Source organism: Mytilus edulis, chromosome 1 (genome assembly GCF_963676685.1).
Source record: "Mytilus edulis chromosome 1, xbMytEdul2.2, whole genome shotgun sequence".
Taxonomy (NCBI): Eukaryota; Metazoa; Mollusca; class Bivalvia; order Mytilida; family Mytilidae; genus Mytilus; species Mytilus edulis.
In genome coordinates this window covers 37,462,279-37,481,251 of record NC_092344.1, presented here as the reverse complement: position 1 = coordinate 37,481,251, position 18,973 = coordinate 37,462,279, and the positions used below count along the sequence as shown (strand labels likewise).

The 18,973-nt window shown below is 31.8% G+C and overlaps 1 protein-coding gene across 4 annotated transcripts in view; it reads right to left on the bottom strand.

Moving 5' to 3' along the window:
* Nucleotides 1-18,973, bottom strand: part of LOC139482136 (mucin-6-like) — a 68,167-nt gene that overhangs the window by 15,321 nt on the left and 33,873 nt on the right. For all 4 annotated transcript variants that reach the window (XM_071265825.1, XM_071265840.1, XM_071265832.1 and 1 more), the window contains exons 24-35: nucleotides 18,599-18,790; nucleotides 16,698-16,942; nucleotides 14,391-14,713; nucleotides 13,863-14,137; nucleotides 10,538-10,749; nucleotides 9,592-9,754; nucleotides 8,333-8,524; nucleotides 7,701-7,945; nucleotides 6,924-7,246; nucleotides 5,279-5,559; nucleotides 4,583-4,794; nucleotides 3,917-4,073 (exon numbers count right to left, since the gene is read on the bottom strand). In XM_071265825.1, coding sequence (XP_071121926.1) covers nucleotides 3,917-4,073; nucleotides 4,583-4,794; nucleotides 5,279-5,559; nucleotides 6,924-7,246; nucleotides 7,701-7,945; nucleotides 8,333-8,524; nucleotides 9,592-9,754; nucleotides 10,538-10,749; nucleotides 13,863-14,137; nucleotides 14,391-14,713; nucleotides 16,698-16,942; nucleotides 18,599-18,790 — 2,820 coding nt within the window. The remainder of the gene's footprint in view (nucleotides 1-3,916; nucleotides 4,074-4,582; nucleotides 4,795-5,278; nucleotides 5,560-6,923; nucleotides 7,247-7,700; nucleotides 7,946-8,332; nucleotides 8,525-9,591; nucleotides 9,755-10,537; nucleotides 10,750-13,862; nucleotides 14,138-14,390; nucleotides 14,714-16,697; nucleotides 16,943-18,598; nucleotides 18,791-18,973) is intronic.

The window sequence follows — 18,973 nt, the reverse complement described above, 5'->3', positions numbered from 1 at the left end:
TTTTCTTACCCCTAATAACTGTGATGTTTTGTTAAATGAAAGTTGTTTGTCTATAAATGGTGACTGGATACCGTGTTACCATTTTACTGAAAATATGCAACCTACTATAGGTAGGATTGCTGTAGCTCATGATGTTGTTGTACCTCCTGAAGCTGAAGTTATTGTCCCTTTTAAAGATTGTTGATTCTCTTGTGAATATTGAAACTGGCATGGTTAGTGCAGTTTCAAAAATTTGTTAACAAGACAGGTCTCTTTGTCTACCTGGAAATGGAGTTATTTCCCTTAGACCAATCCAAAATTAGTTCAGTATGATAAATAAAAGATGTCCCCTAGCAGCAATGCCCAAACATGGTTTAAAATTAATGCTCAAAGAATAAAACTAAAGTAGAAATACAATATTTCTTTTTAATGAAAGAAATAATGATTGTGGAAGCCTCTAATGTAGAGAATGCTCTCTTAGACGGTACAATCATATTTGTTCTGGCATCTGATTTTTTATGTTTCATGTATGATGCATTGCTGCACAACATTAAATTTTGGCAACTTATAATCAACTCGTTAAAGTAACTTTGGATTTAACATAATTTTGAATTTGGATCATTCAACATGCGAAACATCCGGATAAAGTACAGATGTACACTGACAGCAATGCCCCAACATGGCTTAAAATAAATGCTCAAAGAACTAAACTAAAGTAGAAATACAATATTTCTTTTTAACTAAAGAAATAATGATTGTGGAAACCTCTAATGTAGAGAATGCTCTCTTAGACGGTACAATCATGGTTGTTCTAGCATTTGATGATTTTATGTTCTATGTATGATGTATTGTTGCACAGCATTAAATTCTGGCAACTATATATCAAGTTTATTATATTAACTTTGGTTTTAACATAATTTTGAATGTAGATCATTCAACATATGATTGCTGTAAACATAGAAACCAATGATTGGTAATTGCTTGTTATTACTGACAGCAATTTGAGTTTATAGAAGCATCCACTGTAGAGAATGTGCTCGTGGAATGCATAAACTTAAAACTATTCATATATTGGTCTACATGTAGGCAATTTATGTATGTTAGTTAACGAAACCATAAGTTCAATATTAATGTCTTAATATTCACCTATTTTTCATTCTTCATGAGTGACCACATCAATTTCATCAGGATTATGTACAACAGGTGTACATGGCTTATAATTTCAAATTGCGGTACAAGAGAGTACCACTCCATGTGATCAACTTGTGATCTCACTAAAACCCTACTGGCCTAGACTAAGAAGACCCGGAATGAGAAGACAAGAGAAGACTTGAAAGAAAGGAACTTTTTGGACTGATAATGTGTTGTTGTTTTTCTATTCATGTATAAAATTTAACTATAGTTAGGAAATATTGTAAACATTTAATATATTGTAATGTTTTTTTTTAATATAATTAATTGGTTATGTTGTTAATAGAGTAAAATGGTATATTTTTTCAATTTTCTTATTGTATATAGTGGTCAGAGGACCATTTTAAATGTATAATTTACTACGCAGTCCTGTGTCATCCTTGGCCCTCTACTGTAAATCCTGAAGTTAAAGGTTAGGAAGTTAAATGTTAGGTAATTTAATGGTACTGGTATGTATATATTGTAAATAATAATTATTGCGCATGAGTATGTGTGATAGTGATAGACTATGTGTGTGCGACTGAGCATACAGCATGTACAGTTACAGTTACATTTTTATTTTTGTGTATAAGTGAATACCTTTATCAGGTTTTCAAGTTTGAGAAAACATTATAAATGGCTATAGGCAAATGTATATATGTATAAAATAGAATTTAATATATTCTACTTGTTAGTGATAACAAGTACAGAGATCTGATAATTTGTGATGGTAGATATTCTTTAACTTATTGTATGGTTGAAAAATAATGTACATATTTTTTTTAAATTAATAGTAAGCGCTGAGGCTTGATATAGATGTTAATATATTTTTATCTTACCTTACCATCCAATTGGAGACCAATCCATACTAAGGAGGGGGCAGTGTTGTGCCGGCCAGAAATTGGTTCCTTATTATGTCCTTTTATGATCCATAAATAAGTTAAAATGGTCTCAAATGTTATATTGTTATTATTTATTGTTGTTAAGATATTTCGTTATTCACACCCCTGTTAAATCCCATCTGGTTTCATTGTAAGTATCCGTTTGTTTACATCTGGTGTTAAAGTACATTTCTGGAATGTCACCGGAAATTGATTGTTTACATGTCGTTTATGCATGTTGAAGGGACTCCAAAATTAGTAGTTTACGCTTGTTATGCAATAATTATGACTTGATGTTGTAGAAATCATAGAATTGTGTACTTCTATATTGTTTAATTACTTATTCATGTGATTATTAGCTCTCATATTGTAGTTTTTAGTCTACTTTCACTTTTAACTTGCGGTTCAGAATGTCCATTTTTGTCGGGACACGAACCACTTCCACTGGGAATTTCACTTACTTTATATTATGTCACGACTTTTATCCTGCATTACTAACTTTGTAATACATTTATTTATCCATCTAGTTAGGTGTGAATCCTTTGTGAAGTCTGAATTATTTGTAATATTGTGCATAAGTGCCCGGAGGATACTTAGAACCACCATCTTTGCGCAAATTAGCACGTTTGCCCGGAGATTGCAAACCGAATTATTTGATTGGTTAATATTATTCTATATATAAAGCGACGTCAGCGTACTCGTGACGTCATTCTTCTCAGTTCACTTTCTTGAGACACGTTCATTTTTAGTCGCATAAAGTTTAACTTTTAAAGTATTTCTTATAATGTCGCAGCAGAATATTTCTTCAGATGTAGCGATGGTACGTTTGCGTAATAGTTTAATATAATTATGCCTTTTTAGGTATCTTTATTTGAGTGTTTCTATTAAAAGAAACCATTCTTTTATTTTATTGGCACCGGGAGTCGAGCTAAGTTGCACCGGGTGCATCAATATTTATTTAAAAGCTTCCGTGAATTATTGGTCCGTTAGAGAAAAGCTATGAATATAAATTACATTTTATATTTAGATGATTTTACCAATCAACTGATTCGTTTACTGCATTTAAACCGTTTATAGCGGTACTCAAATTTAGCGGTGCTTCCAAGTTTGGATTTGGCGCACCACATCTATTTTCGGTGTCTCTGCACCGTATACGGCAAAAATTATATACATTGCTAAGGCAATGCACCTGGATAAGAGATGACCATTTATTATTAAATTGTAAACCTTGGTGCAACAGCACCTCGTTTTTAAACTGTCACTTGAACCTCGGGTGCACAGGAACTTTGGGTGTAACTGAACCTTGGTGCAACCGCACCTCATTTATATACCTTAATTAATTGAACCTTGGTGCAACCGCACCTCATTTATATACTGTAACCTAAACCTTAGGTGCAATTGCACCTCAGGTGTTTATGCACCTCACCGGAAATACAGCAAGTTAACTATGAGATTGATAAATCTCATACCTTTTTAAGTTTTATGTATCCTCTTGGGACCTCTTCTGTTTATATAATGTCATACTAGTTTATAGTATAAATATTTACTATTGTAAAACTGCATAAATTCATGTTGTGCCTTACTACCAGAATAAACAGGGTGTGAACTTTTATTAGTTTTATGTCTCTGTAAAGCCTTAACAGTTAGAGTTATAGCAACAGATCGAACCCCTTTTAGAAGTATATATTTATATATATACACCTTGATATGTCGTCGTCCTATAAGTGGTCAATGCGCTGACTGGAGATACACGCCTGTGGTGGCGACGCAACATAATGCCAAAGAACAAACTGTATACCCCAACAAAGAAAATAAGTATGCTTTTCAGTAATTTTTCTGAATTTATCATACATCAGTCCCTCCTTCGATTTTACTTTGTTACTTACTATTGTAGGTTTTGCAGTAGTATATTCCAAAGTTATTTTTCTCACATTTACCAGAACATGGCTTTGCAGCTGGAACATTTACCAATTCCAAATTACCGCTGACATTATCACATCTTTGAGAGTCAATGCAGTCTCCTTGAGGATAGGTATCGCCCAACTGAAGAATATTATTGTTCATTCTTTTATTTGTTTGAGTATAAACTATGAACTCAAAAGAATCTGCAATGTTTCCTTGGCGTTTTAGCAAGAAATTAATACTGATCATTTCGATTTTTTTAAGCAAAACATGTCTTTTAGAGGTAACGACTCTTATAAGGAAAGAATCTACTGACGATTTTCATGATGATGAATTATTTTTAGGACCTTGAAACGTTAACCAATAGTATTTCTTAGTAATTTGTAATTTTAGCACACTTATTTAATTTGTTTATCATTCGTATATCCGCATCTTTGTTAGGACATACTGTTAGTTGAACTGACCTTTGTTACTACCCTAATTTATCTTTGTCGTAGAATTTATTTCCAATGGTTAATATTTCCCCAAACCCTATGATATAGGAACACAATTTCAAATCTTTGTGAAAACGATGTTAAATGTGTAATATTTCTTTTCTAAATTGACACTGAAATTACATATTTAAAAGTTTTTCTATAAAATTGACATACCGACAGACTGTTTAATATATTACTTCCACCTATTCTACAAAAACCGCATTTATCTTCCGTTACACACTGGTCTCTACTTAGGTATGTGTTTTTGGGACAAGCACATCCATCGGTTGGTGGATCAAGACAATTCTGGTCTGCATATTTATTCATACACGTATTTATACATGAAACAGATGTGCTATAAACCATGCCATCTTTACACGTGAGTGCTACGAAAAAAAATCAATGTCAAATATATTAAAAAAAGTTTGACATTTACTAGGAGCAAATACCTGTCGAATGTTAAACACAAAGGCTGTATTAGTTTTAACAATAAATAACAAAGTCTTAAAGAAGTAAACAATGTGTCATTTATAGATTTAAATATTATTTAGAGCCATTAATGAACCAGTTACAGTGTTAAATTGTTGCTATTCCTAGTGACCTAGTGTCTGTTTCTAATTTTTTGTTAGGATATTTCAAGTCTCGTTAACCACAAAATCATAATCAAGACGTACTTAAACAAAAATCAATACATCGTATGAATCAAGAATGCAAAATTGACAGTGATTTACAAAATTATATCTCGTTGAAATAAAAAGATGCAATATACAATAATAATTTTCAGGGTAATTAAAACTACAATATTTAAACTTTTTTTAATATTTTACAATCAAATATATTCGTTCACGACATTATAAAATCTGCACTTACGGCAAAACTTTTCCGTCCTCCAGTTCACCAAAATTCCTCTTTGACTGCACGCTAAAGCAGCAGCTTCCAAAGTTTGACAACTTGCATTTTCCGCATTCGAAACACTGACATCATACTCGCAGCTTTGGAATAGTTTGGTAAAGTTAAGGGATGAAGACTCTCGACATATCTTGAATGGACTGTTATCATTTGTTGGTGATAAATATCCACACTTATCATCCTCTTCCGAAATTTTCTTGTCCCCTTTCGTTATATTTTTCAAAGGTTTTGCATCAGCACATCTGCAATTTTTCATATCAATTTATATCATAACCAGTTCAATATTTAATTAATGTTTCAAACTTTTCGAGATATTCATGTGTAACTAAACATAGGATTCAGTTACACATTAACATCTCTAAAAGTGAAAATAAATATCTTAATATCAATTCAAATTATTTTATTTCGTCGATTTCAATGGAGTTAAAATAAGTTAAAAATGAACCATAAAAGAAGAGATGATATCAAACGTTATCCAAATGACATTTAATTGTTAAACCTTTATTTAATGGTAAACATTTTTTTTGTGATAAATATAAAAATCCACCATTACGTTTTAATACTTTTTGTAGGCTTCAACATGAAATACAATTTAACAAAGGAAGGATTTGCGGGGAAAAGTGTGAGCATTTTGTATTTCACTGAAGAAACTCGTGTCTTTGTTGCCATTGAGGAAACAAATTTACATCCCTTTGACCGTTGAAAATAATACTAGTTTGTATTCATTTTTTTCGTGGGTATCAGTTTTCGTGGATTAAGTAAATATTGCATTTTCGTGGGTGTTTAGTTTCGTGGTTTTGCCAAAGTCTACATACAAGACTATAGGACATTTGTATTTCATTGAACATCTAAATTCGTGGTTCGCCTTTACCAATGAAATCCACGAAAATTGATAACCAACGAATAAAAATTAATCCACAGTAAATGACCTTAAGAATAACCCATAGAAATGTCACATAACGTTTCATGCTACTAGATAGGCCAATGAAATTAACGAATTTTCGTATCACTTAGTTGTATTGCAAAGCAATGTGATACGAGAATTATCCATTTATACAAGAAAAAGATAATGATCCACAGCCATAAAAGAAAAATACTTATTATTTTATTTCTGAATATGCTCCTAATAAACCTTTCTATGAAATACCTACTTGCCATTCAATAAATAAAATTGTGTAATAGAGCTATTTCTACTAGGACTGTTCCAATGAAAGATCTTGATTTAATAGAAACAAGAATGTGTCCATAGTACACGGATGCCCCACTCGTACTATCATTTTCTATGTTTAGTGGACCGTGAAATTGGGGTAAAAACTCTAATTGTGCATTTATATTAGAAAGATCATAACATAGGGAACATGTGTACTAAGTTTCAAGTTGATTGGACTTCAACTTCATCAAAAACTACTTCGACCAAAAACTTTAACCTGAAGCGGGTCAGACGGACGAACGAACAGACGAACGAACAGACGGACGGACGAACGAACTGACGCACAGACCAGAAAACATAATGTACCTCTACTTTCGTAGATGAGGCATAATTAAAATGGAAATGAAAACATGTGGAATATATCAAAACTTGAAACACATATAACATTAGACTAACTCGACGCCTGGCTGGTCGGAATCATCAAGTATTTTATAACTATTTCCAATATCAGCATGTCCATTTCTTCCTAGGGAAGAAACATCTATTCCATCCTTTGTCATCAGATCATCCATGTATAATCCATTACAGTTCCCACAGATTCCAGTCAAGTTACCACCAAAGTAGTCTTTAGAAACCTTGATATTAACAAGGTGTATGCCATCAAACTGAACCCTGATATCACAATTACCATGAACAACAGTTATCAGATTGCTAGTTTTTGAAACTTCAATTTGACCGTCTGCTGATTCAAATGGTACTCGAACTGCAATTCCATTCACCTGAAACATAATTTTGAAAATCATTGTAATACAAAGTCTTAAACTTTTACATAATGCAAAGATATAATTGCATATACAAAGGTAATGTGCGCCAATATACCAACCAAGAATCGGTTTAAAGAACGGTCTAGTTCTGTTTACAGTGAATGATATTCATCCACTTATTCTTATCTTGATTTCTACATTCAAAATGAATTAAGTAGATTTTAACATGTGCAAACCCTATTTACGAAGAGTTTCCTAATTTATCATACATAATTTTATGATAGATGTATTTTCCCTACTCCTGTCTTTCCTATTTCAATTGTCAGCAAAAGGTAAGTACAAAAAATGTACAAAATGTAATATTTTTAGTTTTTTAGTTTTAGTCTGATTTTACGCTTGATTTTCAACTTTTTTTGTTTTTATTTTGTATAATTTGAAATAAACAAGCATTGATACTTAGATTACTTACTAAAACATTACCGCCTTTTAATACCCGAACTTTATATCCGCCTGCATATACATCTATCATTCTAGTGTAGGAAACTTCAGTGTTGCTACTACGTATTTCATTTTTAGTCTCTACCCTGAATTTACATTTATCATTTGGAATAGTTGATTTCCATAGTGTGTATTTACATGTGCCCATAAAATGTATATCTGCACCATCAGGTGTGTAATAGTGTGGATCGCCTGCTCCAATACAGCTACAATAACCTGCAATATAGTTTGCACTTAAATAATATTTTATCACAAAGAGGCGGAAGTTACCAACGGGTGAATCAAAAGTCGAAACAGCCCAAGAAAACCATGATAGATAAAATACGACAAAAAGACAAATCTTAATAGGAAACTAAAGAATGAGCAACATAAACCAAGGTCTTTAAGGTTGAGCGGACTCCATATGCAGCACACGTGAAAAAGTATGATACTTAGTTTCGTTAGCACGACACATATTTCTGGAATAACTAATCAACAGGTGTGCTCGAGAACATAAGACAATTTTAATGAAAATATATTGGAGCTCTCAAGCTTAAAAATGCTTACATAAACACAATGTATTATATCCGTAAACTTAATAGAAACGGACTGTATTTTGCTTACTTGGACATTCAAAATCGTTGCATATTTTTGTTGTCTTTTCTATACTAGATCCGACACAGTTTTTTCCACCAAAACTAGGACTAGGATCTGTGCAAGTTCTCGTCCGTGATTTAGATCGCATTCCAGTATTACATGTTTTACTACATTCAGTCCAATCTGACCAAACACCAAACGATACCCATCCTCCATTAACTGCAGTTTATTATAATAATATCTTATTAAATACTGAAATAACTATTTTGATTGAGGTAGCAATTTTCCGACAGATAACGTGAATACACTGAGGTAAACAGATCTAGAAGACATCTAGATGTCAAAATACAGATTTGAAACTAAGCTACTTGTTGCGTGATATATCAAGCTGTAGATTTTCATGAATCTGAAAAACTTTGAACACCGCATAAAAAAATGTCTTTCTATCTATTTCAATTTTCAAGATGATAAGTGAAAATGAAGAAAGTAAAAACAGTTCGTAAAATTCATCATTTATCTAATCCTATTTTAAATCATCTGACATTTTTTTTTTAAAGTACATGAACAATGGGCATATCTGAATATTTTGAACATTTTCGCATCAGTCACACTGCATTGCACAATACGTTCATCCGTTTCTAACTTTAGTTTGCTTGAACTAAATTATATAAAACTTATACACAATGCTTATTACAATAAAACTCAAACCAAGTTAGAATTGCGTGGCGTCATTTGTAGTCGATTTTTGACTATTGAACAACGGTATACTACTGTTGCAATTGTTTACCGTTCTAGAGGTGTGCCCTTCATAACGTTATATGCAAGCAAGGATATCATATTTGTCTCTTGGAAACACATTCTCAATAAAAACTGGTTGTATGTTCTGTTAAGATAAATTTTAAACGACATGTACTACAAGCGTCTGTTCATCAATTAAATTCACGCTCATTTATTTTAATATAAATGTGACAAACTTTCATATTTTTTTATGACTTTTATGAGTTTTTAGAAAACACGAAGAACATCCAAGAAACTAAAAAGGTGTCACACGGCATTGTACAATGGGATTTAGTTAGATAACATATATCCTGTTACGAATATTGACAAGAAAGTTTTAATAATAAGCCGTAAATATATAAATCATCAATGGTTTTTGTTCTGTAAAAACTTGCGTCTTCTAATATATAATCTAATATATTCATCTTACCGAAAAATACTAATCTATCAATTGTTTTCTTATAATGCAGCAATATCTTGCTTTCTAAAGTATAAGTATTAATAATTACCAGGCTTCATTGCACACTCATATATTCCAAGCTTATTTGGTTTGCACCATTCATCCTCCAAACATGATTTTAATGATTTTACAGATGCTAATTTGAATATTCCATTATCTTTTTCACACTTTTGTGAGTCAATACAGTCACCTCTAGGATAGACATCGCCATACTGAAAAAAAGTAACCAATATATTTAACATAAAATTAAGAATGAAAATGGGGAATGTGTCAAAGCGACATCAACCCGACCATAGAGTAGACAACAGCCGAAGGCCACCAATGTGTTTACAATATAGCGAGAAATGTTTGGTTTACCTCCAAAAGTGCTAGCTAGTTGCTCTAATTACATTAATGTTTGATCAATTTCAACAGTGTACATTATGGTATATCAATTGCAATCATAGTATGACATTGTTGTAAAGGCATATCAGAAAGTTAAATCGAACTTTTGTTGTTCAAATCTATTTTTAAGCTCTGATTTTTACATCCAAAGAAGGCTAACGAAAGATACTTTTGCAAAATTTTCAAAATCGTCTCGATTTCAACCAAATTAAAGTATAGACCACATGCGTCAACAGCTAAATATCTCAAATATTTAAAATGTTATAACAAACATCACAGGAAAAGACTTTTTAGTACTTTGCTTCATGACCGAACTCTTTTAAAATGGACATTTACATATTTCCATTGAATTTTCGTTGAAAATCAAAATGAGTGTTTTTGTGATGTCATATTCGTTAAAAAAGAAATCCTTATTTAAATTTGTAGCTAGAGGGCAATTTTAGGGTTTTTCGAATCACTCCCATACAACATGTATCTACGGCTTGCTTACATAATTACCTTAATAGTAATTTGCAATATTTTGTTTTCTTCCATATAAAAAGAAGAAAAAAGAAGAAAAATATATTTTTTAGAAATATTTTTCAGAATGAACTCAAACATGTCCTACATACTGCAATATTTAGATTTCCCATTTTAGTATTTAGTCTGCAAGATCCACATTTGTCTATCGTTACACATTTATCACCATTTAAGTACGTATTACTAGGACAGGTACATCCATCTATAGGTGGGTCTTGACAATTTTGTTCCGCTGTTGGGTTATCACATGTATTGATACAAGATATGGCTGACTTGTATACAAAATCACCATTACACTTTAACGCTTAAAGTAAAGAATAATAATATTTATATTGAAATAAAATAATGATCGTAATATGAGTGATAACAATTGCAATAAAAACTTGAAATCTAAATAAAGGCAATAGTATACCGCTGATAAAAAATCATGAATCGATCAAGAGAAAACAAATCCGGGTTACAAACAAAAACCGAGGGAAACAACAGAAAGACTGAAGTGTAACAAAAACAAACGACAGTTCAACATACATAGTAACGAGGCTAATAAAAGAATACCATATCCACCCCTGTCCCTTAAAAAGAAATACACATTCAATGCACATGGACAGACAAACAGACCAAAGTTAGTGATTTTTTTATTTCACAAATAGGGTTGTTTTCAATTGCTTATTGTTAAAAAAAGTATCATGGCCTATAGTTGATGAAACCTGCTCATTTGGATAGTTGTCTAATTGGCAACTATACTGTATCTCCTAAGTCTATATATTGAGCAGATAACATTTCAACTTTCATTAGGTGTATTTGTAAACTGTGATTAAAGTGTTTGTAAATATCAAATAGAATGTGTGAAATAGTCAAAACAAATAGTCAAAGACAACACTGTTTTTTTTCAAAAAAGGAACCCATGAGAAAAAAATCATAAATATATAAAAATCATAAAATGTAGTATTAGACAAATGCCAATACAGAAACAACGGGAGTAGGGCAGGTTGGGTTTTCGTTTAGCCAGTGGTAGTTCTTTGAATGGTCTCAACAAAAGCATTGAACGAATTTCGCCCATCTATATAATATATACATATATTTTAAAGCTGTCAAATCATTTTACTTAAACACAACTAATACATTATATTAAAAGTAATTATTACAGTTGATATCGACAAACAAAACACAAACAATTCAATTTGATATCTAATATAATATTACTTGTATTAAGGATTTTATATAAGGATCTTAAAACGAAAAATGACCAAAATCACTGTGCTTAAACGGCTGTGGGTAACTTAAGTTACCCACAGCCCAAGATGGCGGACTTTAAACTCGTTGATATTTAATTCATACAAAATGTACCTTTTGCGACGTTTTTCATGCAGAATGTAAATATTTATAGGATTATTGAATAAAGAAATGACTAACAATTACCATAAATTTGTTAATATAGAGTTCACTAAAGCGCAAGGTCAACTTTAAAAAATGCATAAGATGTCCGTAACTTTTTGATCGAAACTAAGCAGACTGTCCGTAACTTTATTTTTAGATGTGGGTAACTTTTGATTTGAAATTTTAAGAATTATAATTTCAACAATTAGAAGACAATTAACATCATATTTGTAACCTTCGCGGCCGTTTATACTACGCATTCACCACCAAATGTGATTTTATCAACGCATCATACTTACACCACAGAAGTTTTATGTGGGGTTTGTGGTACTCCATTCTGGTTATGGTTTGAACTTTTATTTACTGATGTGCGTCTTATCGACGTTTTTCGCTTGTCAGACCAAGGCTTTTCCATACTCTTTAATGTTTTGAGTTTAATTATATGTTTGCGGTTTACCTTCACCTCTGTTTCTTTCTATGTGTATTTTTGATGAATACTCTTTGACGCGGCTCGGTATTTATACATCCCACCAGTTAGTTATAGTGTTATGATTTTTTGAATATGTTTCCTAGTATGTTTTTTTTTTCTCTCTTTGTATGGTATCAGGGGTTGTTAGACTATTAAATTACCCTGTTGTCCTACGTAGTTATTTATATTTTTATATACTATGTCGAATTGTTACACTATGTTGACTGCTCTTTTCCTTTTATTGTCACTGACTTTTACCTATTGTGTCTTTTAGTTTTATTCAGTTTAATGAGATTTAATGCAACTTGCATACAAATGAAATATGCAGCTAGCTGTAAAACTAGGTTTATTTATTTATACAAAGTGTCCTTTTTAAAAAAAAAAGTTTTCCCATTTACTGTAAATCTTGGCCAGAGTGCCGCAATATCACCGTGCGCAACGTCCCAGTGTGTCCAGATTGACACCCCTTTTATTTTACTGTCAATGCTGATGGTATTTGTTTTTGTGGAGATGAGAGAAAAGTGTTTTTGGCTTTTTCAAAAAGACGGGAAAAGTTTGTGCACTTAAGTCTCGTATAGTCTATCCACTGCATGCCTGGGCAATTTGGGTTCCCCTCCAAAATCCCGGATTCACGCTACCCTTGTCGTTGCTGGCAGAAAATCAGTAAGTGTATACATGCTACATGTATGTGTAAAAAATACTTGTGTAGTCTACTTGTCCAAAAATAAAAACGAACAATGATGTTTCAACAGTTTATCTGCTATGATCGGAAACAACCCTCCGAACTAGGCGATTCGGGTACCCCGACGTTATACAAAATGAGACCCGCGTTTTGCGGATTTATCGTGATTTTTTTCATATTTTTCCCAATTTTGTCTTCCATCGATACAATGAATTATATCATACTAGACATCTACTTCGTTTTGTGAATATGTATTCGATGCAATCTTTATCATCAGTTTAAACATTACATCCGCGTATGTCGATTCTTTGAAAGTTATGGACATCTCTATTGGTATGATGAAAAAAGTTACGGACAAGTTGTTTTGAAGTTACGGACAGCCTAAGTGTTTTTTTTTTAAATCGTGCTGTGATCGTTTATTTTGTAGAATTTAATCACCTTTCCAGTTTAGGGGTTTCCCTAAACGATTAATACAACTTTTAAATTCAGTTGTTTAATTGATGCATTCGTGGTATTGTTATTCTATAGAAAAATTGTATCTAACCGACGCAAGGCGGCTCCATCTTGGGCTGTGGGTAACTTAAGTTACCCACAGCCGTTTAAGCACAGTGAAAATTAGATTTGATAATACGCTTCAAATCGACACAGTCTCAAGTATAAGTCATTTCTAAACAATTACGTTTAATATCGAGGAAGAGGTTCAGCTTTACTTGTTTATTCAAGAATTTCGGTTTGTTGGCAAATCTTCTGTTGCTTGTAAACTTATTGTCAGGTGATCATTGAAAAGATGTTTCATAATAATTTATTCAATAAACACAAATGCACCAATCATCTTAAAAATATTACTAGAATGCAACTAAAATGAAAGAAACCCAAAAGCAACACTTACGACAGAATGTAGATGTCCGCCATTTGATTTGAAATCCATTCTGACTGCATGCTAAAGCAGTTGTTTGTAGTGTTTGACAATGTACATCAAATTTGTTCGAATTACAGAAGTCAACTTCACAACTACTATACAACTGGTCAAAATTAACCTTCTTAGAGTCCCTACATGCTTTAAAAGGACTGGTATCTGATGTCAAAAAGCCACAATATGTTTCTTTTCTGGCCATTTCCTGTTTGTCTTTTGGACAGTCTTTATATATGGAATCATCTTCACAGCTGTCAATAAACCGATATTTATTAGGAACACAAAGTCTCTTTTAGTGTTAATGAAAATGTAGTGAAAAATGTAATTTGAATTAAGAATCTCTTACAAAAATGTTAAATAATACTTTATAAACTTAGTCTTAATTGCTACTCTAGATTTACATTTTATATGATATCTGTATAATGATAACAAATGCAAAACAACAAGAATTGAAAAAAACACATAAACAACAATTTATATAACATATAGTTGTTGTTGGCATACCTTGCATCTTGAAGGTCTGACTCATCTGTAACTTTGTAACTTTTCCCGATGTCTGCATGTCCTGCTCTTCCTTTAGAAGAAACGTCGATTCCATCTTTAGTTTGAAGATCGTCCATATAATTTCCATTACAATTGCCACAGATTCCAGTCAAATTTCCGCCAAAATAATGTTTAGATACCTTAACATTAACCAAATGGTAGCCATCAAATTGAACTCGTATGTTACATTTAGCATGTACAGCCGATATAAAACCTCCACTTCTTGATATTTCAATGTTTCCATTTTCGGTTTTTACAGGCAAACTAACTTGTAATCCATTAACCTTAAACGAAGAAATATAAGAATAAGGATAGAACTTAAATCGTCATGGAATAATGTCAATGTTTATATAAAATGAAAAAAAAATTCAATATCAGAGGAAAAGTTATATTGATTTTAGTTCAACTATCATGAAGATATCATTTTTTTTTATATTTCTTAGTGTGGTTTGTTAATTTATAAATTTACTGTTAACAAAATTTAGAATTTTTTAAATACTAAGGCTTTCTACCTCAGGCATATATAACTTTAGTTGTATTTGGCAAAACGTATAGGAATTTTGGTCCTCAATGCTCTTCAACTTCGTACTTTATTTGGCCTTTTTAACTTTTTTTGGATTCGAGCGTCAATGATGAGTCTTTTGTAGACGAAACGCGCGTCTGGCGTATATAAAAAATTAGGTCCTGGTATCTATGATGAGTTTATTGTTATTTATTAAGCATTGTTTTTCTCTTAAATTTATGGAGTATAATTAAATATTGTAAACTAAGGAAGAAACTTTTGAACTTTCAGATCACAATATTGTTCACTGGACCTTTAAGATTAAAGAAACAACAGACACGGCTTCCTCCGCCTCATTTTTAGACTTATATCTCGAATTTGACTTACACAGTCATCTCAGTACCAGAATCTATGACAAACGAGACGATTTTAATTTGAAAATTATAAATTTCCCCCACCTTAGTAGCAATATACCAACTTCACCTGCATATGGGATATATATTTCCCAACTTATTCGATATTCAAGAGCTTGCAGCTCCTACTCAGACTTTGTAAAACGTCATCAGTGTCTGAGTAGAAAGTTGATGAACCAGGGGTATGTCAAAGAACGTCTCGTTCTTTTTCTAAAAAAGTTCATCGGAAGGTACCAAGACCTTGTTGATAAATATTCCGTATCAACTTCTCAAATAATACACGATGGTCTTAATGTATAGATTCTGCGTACTGATGTTGTTTATCATCTTAACAACGTGTTTTATAGTTCTTTCATTTGTCTTTGTTCTATTATTAATACTTCTTTTACTGTTGAATGGTTTTATGTAATATCCGTTTCACGTGGCTCGGTACTTATACATCTCGTCAATGTATTGGCTTTCATTTTATGGTGGTTTGTTTTGTAAATGCCACTTTTTGTATTTCTTTGGTTCTTATAACGTGACTCTGTACTTTAAAGGATCCCGTCAGAATGATATTGTTCTATAATATGTCATTATGATATATTTCTATTATGAGTTACAATATACGTTGAACCACAAACGTCAAAATCATTCAATCGCGTAGTGGAATTAACTATTTTTGGATTCTTATAAATTCTATATATAACTTTTGGACTAGTTAAAATCTCGGTCTATTTCTGAAATTTATTCTTACATACTTTTGATTTTTTAACCCTGTATGCTAACATTCCTATGTAAATTTTATAATTGTTTGTATGCACATTGAACGACAAATTTATGTGACGTATAGAATTTTCTGACGTCAGACACTCAAATCAATGAATGTGTTCGTAGATAGTAGATGTTTTTGTGTTTTGTTAGATTGTTCCTTTTAAAATTGTTATATGATGATGACTGATGTACCCATATTTTGACTATTATATTTATTGTGTCTGTTTATTTAATGTATCAATGTAAATATGTCGTAAATTGATGAGACTGGCATTAAAGTGAGAGGGTTAGCGCTATAGAACCAGGTTTAATCCACCATTTTCTACATTTGAAAATGCCTGTACCAAGTCAGGAATATGACAGTTCTTGTCCATTCGTTTTTGATGCGTTTTGTTGTTTTATTTTGCCTTGTGATTATGGACTTTCCGAATTGATTTTCCTCTAAGTTCAGTATTTTTTGTGATTTTACTTTTCACTAAGGCAAACTGTCCTTTTTATCTTTTTAATCTCATAATGTCACTTATAAACATTCTGAAATAGACATTGTCAAGAGATATTTGACAATAATCAAATTTAAAGTAATTTATTAAAGCTGCTCACCAGTGTATGGCCACCTTGAAGAATACGAATGGTCGAATTACCAAAATAGAAATCAATCCTTCTTGTGTAGGAAACCTGTGTATTCCCACCACGTCTTTCATTCTTTGTTTCGACTTTAAATTCACACTTGTCATCTGGTATCGTCGATTTCCATAGCGTATATTTACAAGTTCCCATAAAATGGATAGCAGCACCGTCTGGGGTATAATAATGAGGATCTCCCGATCCCTCACATGAACAAAAACCTAAATCATTAAATAAAAATTAGCCGTTGTTATAAATCTTAATCCAAGTAAAAGATAGCTGTTTTTTTATAAAGATAATAGTCATTTACCTTATAGACAACTTTGTTGATTAACTTTAAATGTAACCTTAATATATTTAAAAAAGCGTTAAAGTTCATAATTCATCAACATTATTGGTAAGATATACATATAACCGATGGTTTATTCATTTATTGATTTCCTAATTGTAGATAACAATCATATCACACCAATTGACTAACAGAAACACTAAGTAAATGTAAAGAAAAAAAGAAAGATATATAGGCATAATGAGATATAATTGCAATTCTAGTATGACGTGCTTCTTTCGCTTTGTAAAAAACTCCGTGGTAAAATTCTCGATATATTTTCACTTAGCGAAAACTCAGAGATGTGCATGATAATGGCTGTAACAATATACCTGCAACGTAAAACCACAAGTATTGTAACCTATGTGCAACCGCTATGTCTATTTAGCTTCGTTAAAAATGTTGTAATTGAAATAAAAACTACAGAACCTTTATTCATATTCTGAAGCATAACAATAGAAACAATGCATTAGAGCTCGGTAATTAACAAAATCAAAATTAGATATAATTCCGCGAAATTAAATAGTTGTTTTTTGTGCAGTAATTTCAAAAGTCATTCAAAAGAAAACGTCAAAGCTGAAGATTTTTCCGTTGTGTTAACCCTCCAAATTCGGACAATATTGCATTAAAATGAATTACGAAGTAGTTATTATTTCATTTTCTATTCTTTTGCATTATTCAGTCATTTACTGATTTCAGCAAGTCAACATGGCTACTCCTTAGTTATACATTGCCAACTATGGCTTTCAAGTTAGATTACAAGATAAAAATGTAAATTAATATGGTTAACGTTAGGGTTGAGAATTAACAGAACTAAAAACATTTTTCTTTTAGCAATAATTTAGACAAAAATGATGCAAGTTAAAGATTTATTATAATTTTTAGCTTTAAATAAGCGGGGGTCTACCGCTCCTGATAAAATTCGAATATCACGATCAAGGCCACGTGTAAATTTACAACAAATATTAATATATGGCTTTTATGAATTATTAAAAAAAATACAGAGTCTAGATAAGATGGATGTAGTTACTTTTCTATTTAAAAAAAAAATCAGTTTTAAAAAGCTTCAAAATATGAATTATGAGGGAGAGGACAGGGGGGTACCCTTCTCCCTTCTCCCACCCCTCTTCTCCTTTCTCCTAACCCGTTCTCCTTTCTCCCATTAGAATAAAACATCTCCTTTTGAGATATTTTTTCTTGAAATATTAGAAAATTTTTTAAAAGGAGAGATATTTAATTTTTTCTCCTTTCTCCAACTTTTTCTCCTTTCTCCCAGCCTTCCTCTCCTTTCTCCTACCCCTTTCTCCTTTCTCTTACCCCCTTTCTCTTTTCTCCTACCCCCTTTCTCTCTGTCTCCCTTACCCCTGTCCTCCCCCTCAATTATATATTTTGTCACTTATTGTGATCTGGATTTTTAATATTTGATTTGTTTCTTTTAAACAGTAATTTTTAGTACTTTTTTATAATGTTCTTGTTATATCTGTTTGTTTAATCAAGTTTATTCCACACCTGAACACATTAGATGAAGAGAAGTCCTCGAACAACTTACTAGGACATTTAAATGTGTTGCAACTTTCAGTTTCAGTTTCTATAGTTGATCCTACACAAGATTTGCCTCCATACTGGGGCATTGGTTCCGTACAACTTCTTATACGTGTTCTTTGACGAGTTCCGCCATTACATGTTTTGCTACACACGCTCCATTCTGTAAAGGTACTAACTATTTTCCAACCACCATCCACTAATGAAAAATATTATTCATAAATGTGTAGATAATTGAAGTGGCAAATTAACATCAATAATAATTCTCTAAGGAATTATCTGATTTTCAAATAACAAATAACAAAAACTTTGAAACAAAAGATATAAAAGTACATATTCCTTGACATAAAAGGTTACTTCACAAAAGTTACTTTATAAATAG